Consider the following 23439-nt stretch of genomic DNA (forward strand, 5'->3'; position numbering starts at 1 on the left):
GTTCCCCTGACCAATGGAGGTGATCTGAGCATTTTATTTATTTTTTTCTTTCCTTTTTTTTTCTCCCCCTTATTTTGTCTCCTTTCTATTGGATGTTGCTTTCCCTTTCCTTTACATAAACAAGATAATCAATGTATATACTTAACTTTTATACCAGCTGTATTTTATACTAAGATTAAGTTACAAATAAGGAATGATGTCGGTTCTTGGAACTTTTTTATGAAAGATTTGTTTAAATAATCAAATGTGTATAAGGAAAAAAGACAAAGAATGAAATTTAAAAAAAAAAAAAGCTTCTCAGGACACCTTTTTGAGTTTATGTACACCATTTTAGCTGCTTCTTAGAGATCCTTGCTGCAGGCTTTGTAGGTCCCTTTGCGGTCCCAGGCACCTACACATCCTATGCCCAAAATATCAGTCGACTTCAATGAAAGCCATCCTGCTGCCCAAGAATCAGCAAATAGGCATTTTAATCACACTGGTAGAGTAAGAGCTGTCCACAATGAAACCCCCCCCCCCCCAGCAATCTTGGATTCAGGTAGGTCAAAAAACTTGCTCACAATGGGAATTAGAAGGAAGCAAAGCCCCACGGTGTGCATGTGAGCAGTGGCTCTGCAGCTTTGAAAAGCCATCTGGTCTCCCCAATGAGCACTATTTTATCAATCACAGCCAAAGAGGAGAGAGTGGGAAGCAGGGGTGGGGGTCGAGCTTTGCGTGTGAATGGACAAACAAAGCATCGGCAGGGGACCCAAGAAGAGGAGGATCAGGGGTGCACAACATTACACAGAGCAGGTAAGGGTGACATGGTTTATTAAACTACAAACAAAAATGATCACAAGCTTGTGTTAAATGTTCAGTAGAAAAGTGCAGTTCCAGTTCTAAAAAAAAAAAAAAAAAAAAAAAAAAAAACTTATAAGCAATAAACTGGTTAGAAAGCAGAGCAGATTCTAAAACCTACTTGTTCAGCATTCTCTTTATTTGCCTTATTCTCCTCATCCTCTTCTTCCTCTGGTTCCAGAGGAGCAGGTGTAAGTGATGCCACAAAGTGCCATAAAATGTCATGCAAAGATGTTGTTTGAATGACATTGCAAAGCAGCCAATTGAAAGCCTAAAAAAAAACAATAAGGTTTCAAAAATTAGAGAGGGAAAAAAAAAAAAAAAAAAAACGAAACATCCACACTTATCATTTACACCATTTTTCAAGCTGAGTGTGTGTGTTCTGCCTTTTTGTTGCTTGCCTGGAGTGTGCGCCATTTTCCTATTACATTTTTTTTTTTAAACAAACCAACATTACACCAGAACATCAAAACAAGAAATAACGCTACAACGCATACAATCTAAATCCAAATTTCATGTCTCAAACAACCTCCAAAATGTCAATATAGATAAGAAACATTAGCTTTTAACAGAAAAAAAATAAGATATACAATTTTATAAAAAAAAATTAAAAAAAAACACACACCACCATCCTAGGCCACCCCTATCAACCCCCCTGTACAGTTTAGATTGCTGTATTTAGCAGGTCATTTTATAATATTCTAGGGGGGCCCAGAGTGATGGAGCCAGTCCGGGGCTCGATAGCCACGGTCCCTACGGCTTATCTTATCCAGTGTACCCCTATTGCGATAAACCTGATCCATCAGAATTGTATAAATGTCACTATTTATGCCATTTTACATACCAAATGGTTTGTAGTTCTCATGCTTCATTCCTAGCCCCACAGCAAAGCAAACCCAGAGATATGATTTATCTCTATTGTTAAGCAATACCGTGTCTAGTCCCTGCCTCAAGCTTGTGAATGGACAGTGATTAATAAGCCACAGAATGTTGAGCATTATTCTGGCCACCCTGCTCTCTGCTCCTATAAGCATGCTCCTTATCACATACAACACTACAGCACAACTGATTGGCTCCTTGAATCAGTTATCTTCCATTCTGAGCTCTGTTGGAGTAGATTGCAAGGCAGGTACCATGTCAAATTCAGGTACTTACACTAGAGTCTTTAAAAAAATGCATGTACAGTATTACCTTGGATTGCAAGCATGATTTGTTCCAGAAGCATGCTTGTAATCCAAAGTACTCATATACCAAAGCAAACATTTCCACATAAGAAATAGTGGAAACTCAGATGATTCGTTCAACAACCATTTAGTCATATAAACAATTACTACAATACAAAACACTATAAAGTGTATGGTGTTTACAGTACGTTGCCAGAGGTCTGGGGGCTAAACGAGCAGTAGAAGGATAACAGCTTTAATGTAAAAAAAAAAATATGTTAAAAACAATATCCCACGTTAAGGAGTCTGGTGCACATCCATGTAAAGCTGCTGGTTTATACATTACTGAATAGAGGTCCGGGGGCATTGGTGGCTCCAACGCTTCCTGGAGACGCTCAGGAACTGTTCACACTGCCAGGTGCTCTGAACGCACATTATACTGGCCCCATCCAGCTGGGAGTGTCTCCAAATGTGTCTCAGGAGTTCTTCAGGAAGCGCTGGGAGCCACCAGAGCCCCTGGACCTCTAGCCACATACAGTACTGTATACAACAGCGGCTTTACATAGATGAGCACCGGACTCCTTAACACAAAATATACATTGTGCGATTTAACTTTTTTACATTAAAACTGTGAAACTCTAATCATACTGCTTGTTTTGCAAGACAGCGCTCGCATTTTTTATTGTAAAAGTTGCTCGTCTTGCAAAACGCTCGTATACCACGTTACTCACAAACCAAGGCATTTCTGTAATGCTTTTTATTTTTAATGAATAGTAGCAGGAAATTGTGTTTTTTTTTTTTTATCTGCCTTAAGTTCAGCGTTCCATAGTCAGGTTGAAAAAAAAAAAAAAAGACAAGTCCATTCAACCATAAAAATAAATAAAATAAAAAAATATCATACAATCCCATATACCAAATCCTATACCCACAGTTGATCCAGAGGAAGGCGAAAAACCCCAGTAAAAGCATTCTCCAATTTACTGCAGCAGGGGAATGAATTCCTTCCTGATCCCCCCCGTTGAGAAATCACTCTGGAAAACAGCCACCTAGGATTTCTGGCTGTGACTCAAGATGAGTTAGGGTAGAGAATTCATGTAGCATTTACTTCCTGGCAACAACCTGCCCTTAGCTCAGGCATGTAGACATGCAAAACACCCTCCTCCCCTATCAAACCTTCCTTGGATGTAGGACATCATTTGCCTAGGCATGGAAACCAGGAAGTAAATTGAAGAAATGTGTTGAAAAAAAAAATGAAAAAAAAAAAACACAAGTAAATATGATATACTTTCCTATGGAAATTAGACAATGCGGATTGAGAGAGCAAAGGTCCATTTTAAACAAACCTAACCCCTACTATGAAACTAACCCTCAATACAAAAAAATTAACCACAAGCCTCTCCGATTAATAAAATTGGTGCCGAAGACCTTAGGTTAGAATACTTGTTAAGTCTACAATAATAATTACAAAGCATCTAGAAGACAAGCTAACAAAATATTGCCTTACAACACCCCAAAAAAAAAAAAAAAAAAAAAAAGCATATTTAGTTGGTTACCTCCATAGCAAAGACCCTGCAAGCGGACTTCCTAAGGGCCTGTTTCATAGCAATCTCAAGGCCTTCAAGATCATGGTGTTGGATAACAAAGGCTAAAACTGGCCACTGGAAATTCCTCTCGCCTTTAGACAGTGAACTATGAGCAGAGATCAAGCGAGACAGCTCTGGTGATGGGTGTCTAAGTAAAGAGGACCCAACTTCTGGGAAAAAAAAAAAAAATCAGTGCTTTAATTTGTAATTGTTGTGAATATTCCGAATGTTTTTTTTTTTTTTTTTTTTTGGGGGGGGGGGGGGGGGGGGATTATATATAAAATAGAAGGGGGTGGGAGAGAAAAGAGAAAAAAAGAAAGACAGAGAAAAAAAAAAAAGAGAAAGAGTAAAAAAAGGAATAATAATAAAAAAAAAAAAAAAAAAAAAAGGAGAAAAGGAGAAAGAACACACATACAATATAAACAGTGATGTCTTGTTGATACCAAGTACAAAATTCACTATTTTCTGAGGTTTTGTATACTTTTTAGCACAAGATCTCCAGATGATTGTAATGAAAAGCATGAATAAAATGTTCAAAGTACAACTAAACGCAAAACATTTTTTTGTAATTTGATAGAGAGATGAGGGGTTGGACTGCCATCAGGTTTATATTGCCATCTACTACTGTTGCTGGGAAAAAGTTGAAGGTAGATCCAGGATTCTTACTTGCCAGCAGAACAGCAAGAAAAGGAGAATCTTTTAAGGCGACAATTGTTCCTGCGATTCCCCTCACATTGCAAAAATATCCTCTCATTTGCTGCTCAGTGAAGGGAAAGCTGTTTTACCTTGCCTTACTCTATCCAAATAACAAAACAAATAGGATATTTAGTAAAAAATCTTTACATTCTATAATGCTTTCACGATCAAGCTTTGCTACCGTTGGACTAGAATTTATACAAAAAAAAAAAAAGGAATTTGCAAAAAATAATCACCATAGCTTGCTTCTCCGATTGGTTGGCCTAATTAAGGGGATGGGGCCTTAGTAGTTAAGATGACAGTGTGTGCCAATTAAATGCAGGAATTTAGAACGCATATACTGTGAGCCTCTTGGAAGCTTAAAAAGGAGGAGAAGTCCAGCCTGAGCTTTTTAGGCTAGGCTTCTCATATGAGTCACAGGAGTGCAGTTAGTTTTGCACTCCTGTGACCCGTATTCAGCAGAGTGGTCTGAAGTCCGCTCACATCACTGCAATCAGTCAAAACAGCACGTCATCCCAACTTGGGAAGTCTGGATCTGCCAGCTGCCTGGACTGATGGCAGTTTCAGCCTCTCAGCGAGCCACTGAGACGGCCACTCCCGCCCCTCCACAGCTCAGCGCTCCAATGAGCGTGGAGGAGCAGAGAGGAGAGTTGCTGACTGACAGTCAGCAGCTCTCTGCTTGAGGAGGTGAGAACCGAGCCATCAGTGATGTTCAGTGGCTTGATTTTCAGTGAAGAGGCAGTGTTTGACAGATATAGCATTGGTTCGATACTGCAGCCATCTAGGCAATTATGAGTAGGAAAAACAAAAACACTGATTTTAAAGAGTAACTCCACTTTCGAGGAAAAAAACATTCCCCTCCAGAAGATCTATGTACATTGCAGAGATTTTCACAAACTTTGTTGCAGATTCCTACCTTGTGTTATTTTGAAGAAATTGCTGTTTGTCTGTGTCCATGTGCGAAATGAATCTGTTTGGGAGTGATTTTATAATTATCAATCAGCTGTTGAACTTGCAGGGTACTAATGAGGAACAAGGCAGGGTCTGCGTTCCTTTAAATGTCATTTCCCTTTGGGAGTATCTCACCAAAAATGAAATTTTTGTTGAAGGTGATGCTTATAATCTGACCTTTAGCTTAGTGCAGGCTTCTGGGAAAATCAGTAAGCCGGTCACACAAGCAGGAAATTACATTTCTGGGGGGCATTCTATAAACATTCTGTTTACAGAACGCCTCCAGGTAGCCAATATTGCATTTTACTAAAAAACTACAGTGCTGAAGATTGTAAAGGAAAGAGCATCTCTATTAACATCTAATTACAATATGACAGAAAGTTAACTGGCCCAAAACCACATTATTAAGCAAACTAATGCTAAGCAATACTTACTGGAACCTGTATCAAACAGATAGAGCTGTGATTAAGATTTTTTGTTTACAACTCTTATTAAAAGTTAACCTATACATTTATAAGGCCTGGTTAACACTAGTGCAACTTCTGATGCAACTTGTGTTGCACAGAATCGCAAGACAAGGAAAACATTGTTTTTAATGGTGCCTTTCTAATCAATGCAACTTAGAACAGAGTGATTTAGAAAAAGGTCCAAGCACTACTTTGGTGCGATTTACAGTACAACTTGGCCCCATAGAATATGCAAAGTCGCATCACATAATCACTCTAAATTGCATCAAAGTCGCATCACAGTAGTGTGAACTGAACAGATGGATGCCAAAGCTTGCCACTTGTCTTTTATTAATCAAAATTCTAGCATTTGTTACAAACTCCATAACCTTATAGATTGCAAGCTCTAAAGAGCGGGGCCCTCCGATTCATCCTGTATTGAACTGTATTTTAACTGTACTGTTCAACCGGACGTTGTGAAGTGGCACTATACAAGTCCTGTATAATAAGCATTATTTATTCTGTATGCAGCAAAGTGTCCTTTTCCTGCTGCAGGTTTACAACCCTTTTGATCCAACCATGGATGCAAGCTTCTATTGGCTGCTGGCCACTCCATAGGGTACCATTTATTGTACCCTATGGAGTATTCCATGCACAAGTCAATTCACCTCTCCCACACTCCAGAGCTTATACGCCGAGAAATTTACACAAGGTTTTTAATTTAGAGCAGCTTCTTTTCTTTTTGGAAGTGCACTTATTTATCCTGTGCTGGTTGACAAGGGTGAGAACTGGCCAGGGCAGCCTAATTGGATAATGAAGATGAGTAGGCAGGCTACGGAAACCCTACTGGATAATGATGTGTTAGTGGACAGGCTGGGGAAAGATTTATTGAAAAAAAAGAAGAATTAAATGAGGGTGCGAGTGGACAGGCTACAGCAGCTTTATTTGATGTCAAATATAAGAGTGGGCAGTCTAGGGTCATGCTATGGGTAAGCGTGGCAAACAATGGCAATCTCATTTTATGACAAGGGTGAGAGTGTGGCAGGCTAGGACACTTAAACACAATTGTGTTCTTTCATATAAATAATAAAAAAAAAAAAAGTTGAGTTGAAAAGAAAAAAAATGGAGTTGGAGATTGCACTAAAAGTATTTGTAAACTATAAACCGATCATCATCCCCTTCTAAGAAAAGCCGCGCAACTGTTAGTTGTAAATATACCAGCATCTCCACTGTTGACTCTCCTTCTGGGAATAGCTTTGACTCGTGGCTGAAGAACTGAATGCTGCTTGTCATATTCTGAGGCAACAACTGAATAAGATCTTTGGAAGACTGTGCGTTTAGCAGAATCGGTATCTGTTATAGGACTTGTTTCCAAACTGCAAGTTAAGAAAACAACATTACACAAATATGGTATTTCAGACATCTGTAAAAAGAGAAGTCAAAAACTATATAACATTCATATACTTAGGAAAAAGATCAAAGCAGGATTTATTAAACGTATTCAATCATCCTATGCAACACATTAAACATTTAGAACATTTGTAACAAAGTGCATGCTTCAAAAATACCTGGGTGGCATAGATTTCATGTTGTTCTCTGGTTCCTCAAAAACATTCGGACAAGCATCGGGAGTTACTGATATGTAAGGAGCTGGCACTGATGTAGACCGAAGATATCTCATTTCATCCTGGAAGAGATTATCATCCTGGTAGCCTACAAAGTTCTCGTGATGATGTCTGTGTGATATAAAAGTGCAGACATAAATCTTAACACCCGTCTTCACATACAGGCAAGAAATTAAAACGGAAAGCCAAGTTGGAGGGGCTTTTACAAAGACAGCATAGCCTGGACCAGACATTTCTGTACAATGTACTAAAAACATGTAATTTGACAAAAAAAAAAAAAAAAAAAAAAAATATTTTATAACAACCATTGGCTCTCCAAATGTTTTATTCTAACAAGTCCCTGCTACAAAAACACAATGTATACTCTCCCCTCTTCAGCAGCCCATGATAATGCCATTCCATCATCACAGCCTTGGAAAGCCTCTTTGGCATTAAACACCTTTGGGAGAGTTGGATAGTCGTGTTCTGTAATGTGCTGGTTCTTTCCTCCAATCCTCTACCTCACTACGAAGCTCTGCAGTTAAGTAGGTGGTCTAAGAAAGGAAGCATCAAGCAGTGGGGGTGTCACAGACATTCAACACTGTTGAAAGTGCCAAACGCAAAGAAGGATTTCTGAAAGATTTCCATGAACAGAAGAGAGGTGGGCGAAACAGGCCACCAGAGAGGCAATTACATGTTGTCCTCTATTACAGGGACCTGCAGGAATAAAACATTTAGAGACCCAACAGGTTCTCGCTAAAGTATATGCAACCCCAATCATTACATTTGTGCATCAGCTTTAAAGCCCATTATTTCACGAGCAGTGACGTGGACACTCGAAAAAAAGGAGAGCAGACTCAAAACCAGAATGTCATGTTCAAAGTAAACAGGACATTTAGAAATTGTTGGCTGCAACAATCAGGGGGGTGGAAGAAACTGAAGGGCTGGTGTCCTTGCTCTGCCGAGAGTTGAGCTTTAGCATGTTTGTGTAATTTTAAGATTCATTAAAACATTTTTGTTTTTAGACCTACATCTTTTAATAAAATAACTGCCAAGATCCTTGTTCAGGCACCTTTGTTATAAAGGTGACAATGTGTGTTACTGTCTCCCAGTTTTTTCTTTGAATGACATGTGGTTGTTTAAACACACGTCACGCAGACATGGTCCATCAGGAAACCAGCTTTGAAAAATGTTTTTCAGACATCACTGCAGTGCATGCATAAAGACAGGAAAGGGGGGTCTTGTGCGAGTGTACACCGTTGCGAATTTAGTCTCCATAGACATCAATGTAAATCATTCTGGAATCGTATTGTTGGTTCAGACATGTGCGAATTCCACCACACTACTCTCCACAAAAACAAGGAACATTAGACATTAATAAGATTCCATGCAGCTGTGTCCAACTCCTGAAATTCGCTATAAAATCGCACTTCTCCAGCTCAAAAGGCAAGGCAAATTTGCACCTCACACAGGACAAAAAAAAGGAACAAATTTGCAACATATCACAGCGCAGCAGTATGAACCCAGCCTAACTTACTGGCAATTGTTTAAAATTTACATCTAAAAAGAAGTCAAATTAAAAAATAATAAAACGGGATTCAAAACATTCCTATTTTCAGCGTGCACGAGTTTCATCAATACCCCCTATATCAGAAATGCACAATGGCATAAATGGTATTTTTTTGAAATACTAACAAAGTCAAGAAAAATGCACCCCTTTTGTTAAAAACTCTTCATTGCAACATTGATTTAAAAACACAAAAACAAAAAGGGAAAAAAAAAAACCACAAACACAGAATTTACCTTGCTAAAGTCTGCAGGTAGAGACATTGCATCTTGGGAGGCAGATCTTCGGAGATCCCTTCTTTCACACTAGGTAGCTGGGATGGGAATGGTTTGGGGGGGTGATAACAGAGAATGCTTGGTTCTGCTGCACTGCTCAAGGACAACAGGAAGAGTGCATTGGCTTTTATCACTTGATGGGCTTCCATGGTAGGTAAAGAACGTGGTGTTTTCAACTGTACTGGTTTTCTCCTGGATTGCTTTACCTATAAAACAGGCAGGTGCCAAAAAAACTTCAGTAACTATTGAGTATCAATTAAACAAGAGTATCGTTTGCGCCCATGCAAATGTTTTTTATTCTGCCAGTCTTGCACTTGTAATTGTGAGGTGCCAGTAAAGTAGAGAAACCAGCTGCTACTTGTTTTTTCAGTGCATGGAGTTTGACTAGGTCATCTGCTGCCAAAGAGTACCCATGTTATAAGCATCTTCAGCATTAGTGTTAAGACAAAGGAAACCTGTGCCGAGGAAAATGCATAGCCTGCCATTGCGGATCACCCCATAAAAAAAAGCTTGGTCTCCAAATGTAAAAAAACTAAAATTCAAGCAGATTTATGGGCAAATGTAATGAGTACCCCAGAAGTATCCCTACTTTGATTAGTTGTGGGACATATCGCTAGTAGCATAGTTCATCCATGTCAGGAATGTCATCAGCAGGGATTAAAAGGAGTACCCCAATGCTACAAATTGGTCTACCAATGCTATCCTGTTAACAAAACTTCTGTGAAACTCAACAGGAGGCCAAGGCCCTTTATAAAGCTGCAGAAGTATGGAGTAAAGGAGTAGAGCATGCCATGACTATAAAAAGTTACAGAAACGTGAAAAATGTTCCTTCCAACCATAATCCCTAAACTATCGATGCAATGAACTCAACCAAAGGGACTTTGAGGCGTGACAGACCGTCCCTTTAGCAAATGTTTTGCCAGATTTGTCAAATGACCAGCACTGGCAGGACGAAGAACTTGATAGGGAGCAAGTCATTTCTAACCGGTCTATATCTTTCATTATGAATATTTAAATAGATTTTTTTTCCAAAAGTTAAAATGACAATTTAGGAGTACAAGGGTCACTTAAGATACAAGAAGACAAAGCTTCTCTAGTAAAAAAAAAACTTGATAGGGAGCAAGTCATTTCTAACCGGTCTATATCTTTCATTATGAATATTTAAATAGATTTTTTTTCCAAAAGTTAAAATGACAATTTAGGAGTACAAGGGTCACTTAAGATACAAGAAGACAAAGCTTCTCTAGTAAAAAAAAAACTTGATAGGGAGCAAGTCATTTCTAACCGGTCTATATCTTTCATTATGAATATTTAAATAGATTTTTTTTCCAAAAGTTAAAATGACAATTTAGGAGTACAAGGGTCACTTAAGATACAAGAAGACAAAGCTTCTCTAGTAAAAAAAAAACTTGATAGGGAGCAAGTCATTTCTAACCGGTCTATATCTTTCATTATGAATATTTAAATAGATTTTTTTTCCAAAAGTTAAAATGACAATTTAGGAGTACAAGGGTCACTTAAGATACAAGAAGACAAAGCTTCTCTAGTAAAAAAAAAACTTGATAGGGAGCAAGTCATTTCTAACCGGTCTATATCTTTCATTATGAATATTTAAATAGATTTTTTTTCCAAAAGTTAAAATGACAATTTAGGAGTACAAGGGTCACTTAAGATACAAGAAGACAAAGCTTCTCTAGTAAAAAAAAAAAAAAAAAAAAAAAAAAAAAACTGTTGGAAAAAAAATACATGGCCAGCTAGTACTGAATAAAGGCTATTACCTTATCCCTTACCGCTGCTTGTTTTTCCCGAAGATATTTCTCTCTGCAGCGGTCACAGACTAAGTACCAAGTGCTTCCACCTACACCTCCATCACCACAGTTACCAGCCCATCCGCCACAGAAGTGTCCTATGCTGTTATAGCCTTGACCACCAGCATATCTTCCACAGCCTTTAAAGAAAGAGGTTGATAAACATTTGTTGGTTTTCATCTTTGCAGGAATTTAGAAGAGGCATGATCATAAATGAAAACTAAAATTACATAAGCTACACGGTTAGGAGCAACTAAAACAGCTGCATCGTTAACTTGAACTTTCAGATTAATACAATTATTTAGCGTAGACCTCAACTGAAAGCAAAATACCACCCCCCCCCCCATTTTGGATAGCGTAAGGGGCGCTTATGACCTGTCAAGTCCTACACCACTCCAATCTGTCACTTCCTGTCCCACAGCCAAAAACAGGAAGAGGAAATCCATCCAAAGTGAAGGAATCCCAGGGTATCACCAGAACTAGTGTCCCCATTGGAAGAATGCCCCATTACTGTTCTAGTGTCAACCCATAATTTTTTTTATTCTTTTTTTTTTTTTTTACTTGCAGGCATGCTCAATTTACCAAGAAAAAGGCACAAAGGAGTGGCTATAATATCCAAACCGCAGTGACCGACAGCAACCAGATTTCAGTTTACTGAGAGAATGGCTATTGCTGCACAATTAGTTATTCAAAGTGGACACAACTTTATCTTACTTTCAAGTACAGTAAACATTCACTTTACTACATAAGCAGCCTCTGTTCCCTTAGACTCAGCCATAGATGGAAGCACATTTTTTTACCTGCATACACGGATTTGCAGCCATTTTGTTTTCATGTTGGGGGAAACCATCCCCGCCAAGAGAGCACCATGATTATTGCTAGCAGTTATAACAGCTGTTAGTGATAATCGCATGTAAAATCCAGCAGGCTGGTTGTACCCAAGCTAATTGATAAATTTCGGTACATTCAGCTTGCCCATATATGGTTCAAATCGCAGCCGGCTCCTGCTGAACCAGCCGAGATGCAAACCATCTACGACCGGCTTTAGTAAATAGACCCCATTCAATACACATTTTGTTTTACAAAACAAACATCTACATACCAAAAGGAGGAAAATATAAATAAGCTTATAACAGACCCCTGTGTGGTCAATCACAGTGATCTCAAATGTAAAAATTGTTATATACCTGGGTGAGCTTGCCGCATGTGATATGTCACTGGATAAGGATGCGATTCTCCACATAGTTCACAAACTGTGTCTTTCTCTGGTCCTCCTACTGCTAGCTGAGCCATTTCACCAAAGAGATTACCACGTGGCCGTGACTCCGCCTTTTCCTTCTTCTTTTTCTCCTTCTTGGCTTTTTTGTTGTCCTTTTCACCTTCTTTTTTCTTTAGCACGGCACAAGAACCAGGACTGGGGAAAATCATATTTTGGGAAGCTGCCTTTATAGTGGCCAGTGAAATATCTTCCCAAAAGGCCACAAGGTGTTGAAGTGTTAAAGGAAGAAGAGCTCTGGATTTGGTAGGGTGGTGATTTGACACATCAAATGAGGAACTTTCATGCTTGCTATCCTCACACCTCTCGTGAAGTGTCCGTTCAGTAAGCATTGACAAAACCTTGTTCTTATTAATACTGACCATTTTTGATATGTCTGGCCCATGTGGCGATATATGAAACATGTTGAGAGCAGATGATATTTCTATTGAGTGTCTGTTCTTTAACTTGACTTCTTTTTCTTCTGTAGGCTGCTGACTGTTAAGACTGCTTCTAATGGGTGCATGCTCCTTGGACAGGTCTGGATTAAATTTTAAAAATGAAGAACATGCCATAGCATCATGAACAATACCTTCATGCCAAAGAAAAGCTGCAAACACAGCTCTTGAACATTCAGCTACAGATGGGGACATTGCTTCCTTTGCTGGTTCAGTAGATCTTGAACCATCTTTAAACAGAAGGTTTGTTTTTTCCTTTTTGGGCCGAACATGCCTGCCAGCACTCTTACGGTTGGCTTTGGGAGATGAACGTGTCTCTTGCTCTTCCTTTACTGGCGCTTTTCCAATGCTAAAATGAACTTTGCCTGCAGCATCATCAACACTTATTACCTCAGTATTGTCCTCACATGTGCTGTCAGTAATGCTGTTGGTCTTTAATGTACTTGAAGAACAGACTTCAACTACCTCACTGTGTAGATTTTCTTGGACAACATGTGGAGATGGAGCTCTATTTTCACTACCATCAGCAGGTTTACCATCCCTCACAGTCATTTTCGGTTTGGGTGAAGTGGACCGCCCTCTTAACGGTTCAGTGAATGGTACCTTCTTTTTGCGTAGTGTATCAGGATCCAGAGTATAGGAATCTGACTTAGATCTTTCCCGCGGTGGTTCAAGCTTGGCCTTTGCAGGACCAGCAGCTTTTTGAGGTAGGCTTTTCTCTTGTGGAGATGCAGAGCGGGAAGCACCTGCACTGGACACATTAGTCTTTCCAGTAGGCACAGTTTTTGGTTTTGGTGATGTGGAGCGTGAACCAGGACCAGGTGATTCAGATCTCAGACCACATGATTTTCCATCAGACTTCAGAATTTGTAGAGTGTTGTGGTTTGGTGATAAAGATCGGCTGTGGGAATCTGATCGGAGTTTTGCAGCATCTGACTTAAGGAGAAGAGACTCACTAGCTGTGAGCCCCTCATTATTTCGTGGTTTCTTCTGATCAGCATTAGAGCGGCTTGCTCTTCCATCTGGCTTGGGTGACTTGCTTTCAGCTTTCTGCTTTGAAGGCAAGTCTGATTTGCTTGTTGTAGGAGTTGGCTTAGCAGGAACAGTAAAAAGCAACCTTTCATCTGTATAACACAAAATGCATCATAAGGCTTCATTCTAAAACTGCATCTAAAACAAGTCCAATTCTGTAACACCACATACTTCAGTTATTAGAAAATACCAAAAGTGAATATATTGCAGCTTACCAGTCCTTCGATGTGGTGGCTTTTTGGTTTTTCAGGTATTCCCCCCCCCCCCAAACTTTACTTTCAGCCGGTGATCCTTCAAATATTATATTTCCTGTCCCATCACATACTTTCTATACTAGGTCTATGGAGGGAGCCATGGTTGTCACACAGATCATACATCAAACAAACTTCCATCTCCATTACATGTTAAATGTTATTGGACTAGTACATAAATCAGAATATTCATGTTTTCTTCTTTTCGGCTCACTGAAAGTGACATGTACACTGCATTTTTTGGCATGGTCAACAGTAATTTTTAATTATTGATTAAAAAAGGTTACTAGTTTAACACCCAAGGACTGGCAAAACACAACATATTACATTTTTGTTTGAGTTTGGATATGCTTTAAGGCTTCAAATGTCTAAAAATAAGTGCATCTCTGTGGGGGAAAAAACAAAACACTTAAGTTGCTCTCCTCATGCCTAGTTGCTTTAATGCCTTAAATGGTTATCAGTCCTAAAATTGTGAATTCTGCAAGGTGCATGCTTTTAGTGCAGTGACCAGAAGCATGCATAACAAAAAAAAAAAAAGGACGCCAATGCGACAAGGTGTTCTGGTGCAAAATAAAATAAGGCATCCTAACATCCCTTTAGATATGCGTTCAATCCTGATCATGGTCTTTCGACTTTTAGTTAGCCCAAAAAAGTATGCAGAGTTAAAAGGATCCAATTAGGGTGCCTTCTTTGCATGCAGAAAGCTTGCCGACTGTACATGCCACCAGACAACTCAGCTTTTAGGCCATATGGCAGAACTATTGAGGAACAGAACAGCAAAATATAAAGTTGTGGCCTTGCTCAATTTGTGTAGATGTATTCAACTGAACAGTTATTTTCAGGCAATCCCCTGTCTTAATGCAATGTCTCCAGTGTATCCGTTTTAATAGAATGCTGTTTTATACTGCATTTCCTCCCACTTCTCATGTGACCGGCCTCCTCTCGACTTATGTCAGCGGGGGATTCTCGGCCCCTCCCGTTGAACCTGTCAGATTGGGAGAGGGAGCAGAGGCCGTATACAGTATAGAACGGTGAGCGCCAGAAAATAACCAAGTGTGGTTACAACCACTAAGGTTATATCTCCAGCTATAGGTTATGTAAAACAGTTTAGACTCAGGTAGTCCAAACTATTATGTTCACTCACAGATGCACCCGCTGTCAGTGTTGTATAAACTGTACATAGCATAAATTGCATACAGTATACAATTCTGTATTCGACTGCCTGTCCCACTCTTTAATGAACTTAAAAAAAATAAGAGATGGTTTCAAAGTGTAAACCTACCTAGAGACCCTGCCAGCAACAGATTGTCTTGTTGCAAGCTGACAATGCAAATTAACTGCCTCACAATTAGTAGTAGCATGGTCAGCCTGCTGCGAGTGCTCCTTTAGTTAAAACTACCCATCAAGTCCATCAAATATGCAATACAATGACCAACCGAAGGTAAAGCATGGCAAACTGACAACACTGCTGTGAGGCAACAGCTTTGGTGTCATTCAGCAACAGGAGTGCTTTTATTGGCAAGACCTCCTGGTAAAGTTTACAACAGACTTACAAAAAAAAAAATTAATTATATACACACACACACACAAACTATATATATATATATATATATATATATATATATATATATATATATATATATATATATATATATATATATATATATATATATATATATATATATATATATATATATATATATATATATATATACACACACACACAAACTATATATATATATATATATATATATATATATATATATATATATATATATATATATATATATATATATATATATATATATATATATATATATATATATATATATATACACACACACACATATACACACACACACACACACACAATTTAATTATATACACATACACACACACAGACATGATGGCTGCCACTGCTGACCTACTTTTCTGAAAATGCCAAACTGTCATGCAGATGCTTTAGCGTCACAAGAATTTTTACTTTTCTTTGCTGCATATGTGTTCAACAAAGGGAGAGAGAGCACGGAAAGAGCTGCTGCTCCCATGCACAGAACTGGGTTGAGCATGGTAATCCATGAATGCATTACCTTCTACCTTTACAACCACTTTACATCAGTTATCGGCAGACTGAAAACTGGATGTGATCCCTCCCTAGTCTGCTTAGCATTTTATATCATGAGCAGCATGTACAGGTGTGGGAAACTAACACAGCTGCATTTGTGGACAGGTATCCAAATCTGGGAAGATACAGAATTTTTTTAACTAGGAAGGCTACACACACTAGCAAGGAGGAATGACTAACCTACTGGGAGGTTAGTTTATAAACATTTTTTTCATTTACATTTCCTTTTTTTCTGACATGAATGGTAAGCTAAAGTGGAGCCTTTAAGATGGAGCTGACAAAGTCCCTTTATACACTGGGATCAAAAAACATTTAAAAAACTATAATCGCCGTGTAAAATCTACAACACATCACAATTTGCAAATCTCAGAAACCCATATTTCATTCACAATAGAAAATTGAAATCAAATGTTTAGGTGGAGAAAATGCCCAATTTTAAGAAAAGCATAAGGCCATTTTGAAATTGATGGCAGCAACAAGTCCCAAAACAGACAAGCTGTCAATGTACATGGTACTAACAAGGAAGAGCTGTAAAAACATTTTGCAACTAATTAGGTTAATTGGAAACAGATTAGTAACATGACTGGGTATAAAAAGGGCATCTTAGAGAGTCGGTGTCTCAGAAGTAAAGGATAGGCAGAAGTTCACCAATCTGAAAAGCTGCGTCTAAAAATTGATAAACATTTATTCTGAAATTGTTCATCAACCTAAAATTGCAATGACTTTAAATATATCATCTAATGCTTTGATGAAGGCTCCAGAGCCGAAACGAGTCAGCATTTACCCTGTATCTATGTAGCAAATAAAGTACTTTTATTCACGGGCACGCCGTGTCACCAGCCTTTCTGACTAGGATTTCTCATCTATGAGAGTGTTGAACACCCTGGCTAGAGCACCAGATTCCAATCTATGTACTTCGATACTAAGCAGTAGAGCTACGGTATCCTCCTTTCTTTTCTATAACTACAGCAGGGGTCGCCAAACTTTTTAAACAAAAGGGTCAGTTTACTGATTCAGACTTTAGGGGAGCCGGACTGTGGTCATCGGAAGAAGAAAATGTTCGGACATCAGCGGGAGTAAATGCCCCATTTGTGGCGAGAGGAATTGTAGTCATTGGTGTCATTTGGTGGGAATAATCATGCCTCATTGGTGTCACCACATTCCTTTATGACCCTCATCATTGGTGTCACCACATTCCTTTATGACCCTCATCATTGTTGTCAATGTGAGAACTGTGCCCTATAGTTGGTGTCATTGGGAGGAATTATGCCCCAATGTTGGCGTACTAGGATGAAATATTGCCCCAAGGGCCGGATAAAGGCAAGCAAAGGGCCGCGTCTGGCCCCTGGGCCACAGTTTGGAGACCACTGATCTACAGTATCAAAAGATTGAGAATCGACAGAAATCTCTGTGCGCAAGGGACAAAGCCAAAACGCAATATTGGATGCTCATCTTTGGGCCCTCAGATGGCATTGCATTAAAACAGGCATGTTTCTGAGATGGACATCACTGCATGGGCCCAGTAATACTTCCAAAAAATCACTGTCTGAACACAGCTGGCCATGCCATACAAAAATGCAAGCTTTATCAGTCAAAGAAGAAGCCATATTATATGAGCATGACATGATCCAGAGAGTCGCTGTCTTCTCTGGGCCATATCTTATTTAAAATGGCCTGTTGCAAAGTGGATAACTGTTCTGAGGTCAGACGGCTTGTTATAAATGCTCAGTTTTAAAGCTTACGTCTGATGGTATGGGGGTGCATTAGTGTGTATTGAATGGACAGGTTGCACATCTGGAAAGAACCAATCAATGCTAAAACATATATTTATGTTTTAAAGCAGTATATGCTCCCACCCAGACAACACCTTTTTTAGGGCAGGCCTTACATATTTCAGCAGGACAATTCTAAACCACATACTGCATCTATGACAACATAGCTTTGGTGTAGAAGAGTCCAGGTGCTTAACTGGCCTTCCTGCAATCCAGACTTTTCACCAATTAAAAAAATGAATGCATCTTGAAACAAAAAATAGGACAAAGGCGACCAGGACTGTTGAGCAAATAGAATCCTTTATCAGCTAAGAATGCGACAATAACTCTCTCCCAAAACTCCAGAAACTGGTCTCAGTTCCCATACATTTACAGAGTGTTAAAGCCCAACTCCTTGCAAAAAATAAAAAAAGTTTGACCATGTAGGGGCTTTGTGCCTACCCTGCATGGGTTAAAAGCTAGTTTTGTCCAGGGGCGACCATAAAGCTTATAGTTACCCAATCCTCTGCTCCAGCAGCAAACATCGTTACGTCCACCATCCAGTGGTGGAATGTTCCTGACATCCATGCGTCCAGAGCAGGTCTATGAGCTTGAAGTCAGGAACAGTCCAAAACACAAGACTGCTAGACCGCAGGGGCACAGCCCCAATGCAAGTTTACCTGGAGTTGGGCTTTAAAATAAGAGGAGAAGCTACACTGTGGTAAACATGGCCCTGTTCCAACTTTAAGATAGGTTGCTGCCATCAAATTATTAAAAATTACCTTACAAAAAGAGGCCTTTATAAACTCTGGTTTTACCAGATTTGTTTGTAAAGCCTGTAACATATGCCGTAGCATTATTCAAATACCCCTTTGAGCAGTCTGGAATTAAAGCAGATTTAATAAAATGGCCATGCTCAATGCCATTAAAATATGTACAAACGGCAAATATACCTCCCTCTATAGCCCCATGCCATCATTATGGCACATACAGCATTCTCCTGCCAATAAACCAAACTCTAAACATACCGTAAATAAAGAACTGCATCATGTTACATCAGTACAGGAAACAAAACCTAGGTCATCCCACAGTCATATATTGACTTAAACGGGGAGGTAGGTATTACCCTAACCTTACAATATGTCCTGCAAAAAAGGATACCACTAATCTATATAATTTGGATGTCTAGTACAGAGCCTGGAATGGCCACATCTGTATTAAGCCCTAGAGATTACTAGGGTAAGCTATCATCTTTCGAATAGAGTATTTCCCAATGTTTACTATGGGTTCCTTTAGCAGTGGCATATTTACAGTGCTTTTATAGTTCCAAAACAAACATTTGTCAAAATCTGTGGCTCTGGACTAGAAATGGGCCTGGGTTCAATCCAAATCCAGAAAGTAGCCGATATATACAATAGGGTGCGAAAGCTCATAACATCATTGATCTAATTTGGGCACATGGTCATATTTAGGTCAATGTCCTTGACCTAATACACAGTTTAGCTTGGGCCTGTGATCTTTCCAGTCATTCTTGTAGCTCTGGCCTTAGAGTATAGCAAGTAGACCAAACTCAAAATGTTAACAGTCGCTCTGTGGCCTCTACCAGATCAGACATTTTTGTTATATCGGGGCCCAGTCTTCAGTTCTTCTCAGTAACTTGCTCAATAATATGGCTGTATGAACCTAGGTTCTATGAGCTAGGTGCATTTCAGATTCTGTAATTTTTTTGTATGCTAAAAGCTTGAAAATCGTCTTTCCACAAAGTTTATCAAAAATAAACATTTAATTGATGCGTTTTATCACATGCTTTTTAGGTAGGCAGTGTTCTTTACCCCAGTTAGGGTCGGGCTATATTTGGCCCTTTCATATTGTTATACTAGGGTTTACACGAATTGCTCCCACTGTTAGACCTCCACTCTAACCATCACTGTTACCAAGACCTCTTGGTAGCTGTTCAAGACACAATTTTGACATTACTGTCCTGAGAAGTAAACGGTCATGGGACATTTTTTTTATATTAGAAAGTAAGTTGATCTTTCAGCACAGTGCTTTCAGTAGCACCTATATTATTTTCCCAAGATAACATGGTTTGGAGACAAGAACTCAATTTTTAATTTGTTGGGGATATTGTGTTGCCTCCTCTGCCTTCAGCAGTGGTTCACTCTAAAGTGATTTCTTCTTTGGTTATTGCAAGGACAACCAACGTTTACATTTAGGTCCCTTTCACACAAGCCTGCTTCATCAGTTGACATGTTTTTTCAAAGAACAGTTTACATCAACTTAGCCATCAGTTTTTTACATCAATAAGCTGGAGTCCTTAACAAATTGGGTCCCAGTTTACATGATTAAAAAATAATTTTGATCCTGAAGATTTTAAACCCCCAAACATTGAATATTTCCCAAAAGCAGACACCATAGAGAAAAAAAAATGTCACATATTCGTGCAACGGATTATGAAATGCAAAATTTCAAGGTTATTTTAGGGCACACAAATGCAATAACCCATTTTTTTGCGAAACATAAAAGATGAAGTAAATAGATACAACATGTCATGCATTCAAATTTTGTGCCCCCGTGAACAGCAAAAAAAAAACAACAGCAATGCCCTACATTTTCCATAGGCAATGCTTTAAAAAGCACCTACAGGTCATCCATTTAGGAATTACCCAGGAGCTCTGGTGCCAACATTATTGATCTTACTCTGGCATGCATGTTGCTATAACGTGTAGGGCAATTGCCATTTTTGTACATTGGCACCCCAACACATGGGGTTTTGTATGTATACGTGCATTTGCTGCGGTTGGGGGCCCTGTAGAGGTCTTTTTATAAAAAAAAAAAAAAAATGTAAAAAAATTTAACATGACTTTATTGCCATCACATGTTCAAAGTGAGGGGGCGGTGTGTACATAAGATAAGCCGTGCCACTTGCTGGCTCTAAATGCAATTGCGGGTTCCTGTGTTTACTTTGGCTGGGGGGGGCCCCCCCCGACAGCTACTCTCCAGTGCTAAACACAAAAGGGCTTGTCTATTTGCAAAACACTGCCGCCCAGGGCCAGCGCTCCCACTAGGCAAACTAGGCAGTTGCCTAGGGTGCAGCCATAGCCCCTAGGTGTGTTGAAATTAACAGCGGCAGAGCAGCTGAATCACAACGGCATGTCCTGCCTCTCCTGGCAACTTCCCGTCCACCTCCTTCAGTCAGGGGGAACCCACTCCCAGTAGTTCATCCCACGGCTCCCTCAGTAACTCTTTAGAAGGCGATCTGCGGGGGGCAGAGTCCTGTTCCGTCCGGAGTAGGAATGATGATCAACTCTGAGGGGCAGAGTTGTAGGGCTACGCTGAGGAGGTGGGGTTGGATGGTCCAGAGAGGAAGAGGACGGAGTATATGGTTGGTAGTGGAGGAGAGTGAAGTCGGTGCCCGGTGATGCGAGAAGCCGGAATGGGGCTCCAAACTCACTGCTAGTCATCTGACTGACTGTGAGTCACCTCTCCACACAGCCTTACTGCCGTGTGTGTCAGTCAGGGGGACACCAACCTCCCTCCCTATATTAAAGAGGAGATAGAGCCTAATTAAGAGTGGTTAGATGAAACCAGGTAACATGTGTAAATTGACAATTTAGAGGTTTGGTTTTACCATTTCTTTCTCTCTTATATCCCTTTTTGTTTTTCTAGCCCAATAGGTAAAGGGCAATACAGTTCCTATTTTAGGAAATGGTTATGATAGACAGTGGGTTAGAATTAAGGAATGTATTTATGTTGGATCAGATGGTTTAAAGGGTGTTAGCGGCACTGTAATGCGGGACCATTTCCCTTTATGATATCGAATACACTGTTTATGTATTATGTTATAACTTTGGAAAACTCTTGAATAAAAAGAAATATATTTAAAAAAGAAACAAACTGCAAAGGTGATCAAATGGCAACAAAAGAAAGCTATTTGTGGAAAAAAAAAATAAGATTTTGTTTGGGTACAACGTCGCACAATCGTCAGTTAAAATAACAGTGCTGTATGGCACAAAATGGCTTGGTCATTAAGAGGGTAAATCCTTCTGGGGCTAAAGTGGTCAAGAGCATTCATGTCATATTTCCGAACTATGCTGAAAGCACAATCCAGTCTAAATACATCCAACAACACGGGGGGGGGTGTTTGTGGAACACTGGAAAGAAACGATACAGGAGACCTTGCAAAGGCCTAACAGCTGTAGCAAATACAACAGATAATTTAAGGGCATAATGGGACATTGCATCCCTAAAATAAACTAGGCCCAAATTTAGGATTTGAAAAGGCCTTGCTTGCAAATTGTTTGTGAAGCAGCAGGTTGGAACAGATAGAAAGGAGCAGAGAAGAGACGGCAATAGAGACGGTGTTCCCCGCAAGATTAGTGAAGGATAAGTGGTCTCTAAGGAAAAAAAAAAGGATTCAAGAGATTTTTTTTAAAGAGGAACGCGCCTTCAAAGTGCATTTGAAGAAGGTACCTTTTTCCTGTGCTTACAGCCAATTAAGCTCGAAGCCATAATATTCTGCAGATATATACAGAAAATAAGTACATTCTAAAGATTCAACTAATCACACTCCATGGTATCTACACAGAAAAGCAGGGCAAAAGCTGTAATCTTGCAGAAAGATATATTAGGGGAAGTTCACAATTGAGTTTTCATCCAGTTTTCCATAGTCTGGGCATCTAAAAAATGGCAATAGGGCTGCCCCAGCAAAAGAGTTTCCAAACGCCAATCAATTGCATTCTTGGAGGAAATGTCCTTCGTAGAAACCGTAAATTATTTCACAGTGGAAACAATCCTTTATCAAAAGGGTACAAGGCATCAAAATTGTTAGAAGCGTGACTAACCTCAGAGTTGGGCCAACCACTGTATAGGGTATAAATCGGCCTGATCAATCATAGAGAAAGGTTTTCTAGTAATAGCCTTTTATGTAGGGGATGTGTAGCACTAGGTTTTTCTAGCCAGAAACTAGCACGGACCACCTTAATGAGTTCACAGTAGCCGGCATGTGGTAAGAACCTAAGAATTAACTTCATTCAATCTTGGTGATGAAAAAACATCAGTAGCCTTTGCCAAAATGCTAGTGTTCCCCTTTCCTTCTGCCAATGGAAGTCTGTTAGGCAGTTCAGGGTTTAACACATGAAAATAGTCAGGGGGAGGAGAGGTACAAGCGGCTTTTGGGCTTATAGCATTCTGAAAGTGGGGATAGTCTTTGGAATATACCCGACAGTGGCAGATAATGCTTCCTTTGTCAGACAGGCTGCATGTTGCACATCTGTGAGGTAACCAAAACCAGGGGGCTGGGGTGGTGTCAGTGCAAGACCTTCCTCTAGGACAGGGGTCCCCAAAAGTTTACTGTCAGACTTTAGGAGGGCTGGACTGTGACCAGTGGTAGTAGAAAATGCCCCGGCTTCAGTGTCCCATCAGTTTTAATGGGATTAATAGTGACCTTTTTTTATAGCAATCGGTATATTAGTACCCCATTGATGGTGTCAGTAGGGGGAGTGTTACCCCATCTTTGGTGTCAGTTTGAATAATGCCCTAAGGTCTGATAAAGGCAAGCAAAGGGACACATCTGGCCCCCAGGCCGCAGTTCGGAGACAACTGCTCTAGGAGAAGGGAACAGCTATCATCCTTAGG

The 23439-nt window shown here is 39.6% G+C and overlaps 1 protein-coding gene across 8 annotated transcripts in view; it reads right to left on the reverse strand.

The window, feature by feature from the left end:
• MYCBP2 (MYC binding protein 2) overlaps window positions 1-23439 on the reverse strand; it is an 88939-nt gene that overhangs the window by 45961 nt on the left and 19539 nt on the right. For 4 of the 8 annotated variants that reach the window (XM_040341401.1, XM_040341397.1, XM_040341396.1 and 1 more), the window contains 8 exons: window positions 12118-13767; window positions 10901-11070; window positions 9084-9328; window positions 7245-7412; window positions 6895-7052; window positions 5196-5249; window positions 3554-3753; window positions 959-1108 (listed from right to left, as the gene is read on the reverse strand). In XM_040341401.1, the coding sequence (XP_040197335.1) occupies window positions 959-1108; window positions 3554-3753; window positions 5196-5249; window positions 6895-7052; window positions 7245-7412; window positions 9084-9328; window positions 10901-11070; window positions 12118-13767 (2795 nt within the window). Of the gene's footprint in view, window positions 1-958; window positions 1109-3553; window positions 3754-5195; window positions 5250-6894; window positions 7053-7244; window positions 7413-9083; window positions 9329-10900; window positions 11071-12117; window positions 13774-23439 lie in introns of all 8 variants that reach the window. The other 4 variants (XM_040341398.1, XM_040341402.1, XM_040341400.1 and 1 more) reach the window with 4 other exon arrangements.

Source organism: Rana temporaria, chromosome 2 (genome assembly GCF_905171775.1).
Source record: "Rana temporaria chromosome 2, aRanTem1.1, whole genome shotgun sequence".
NCBI classification, from domain to species: domain Eukaryota; kingdom Metazoa; phylum Chordata; class Amphibia; order Anura; family Ranidae; genus Rana; species Rana temporaria.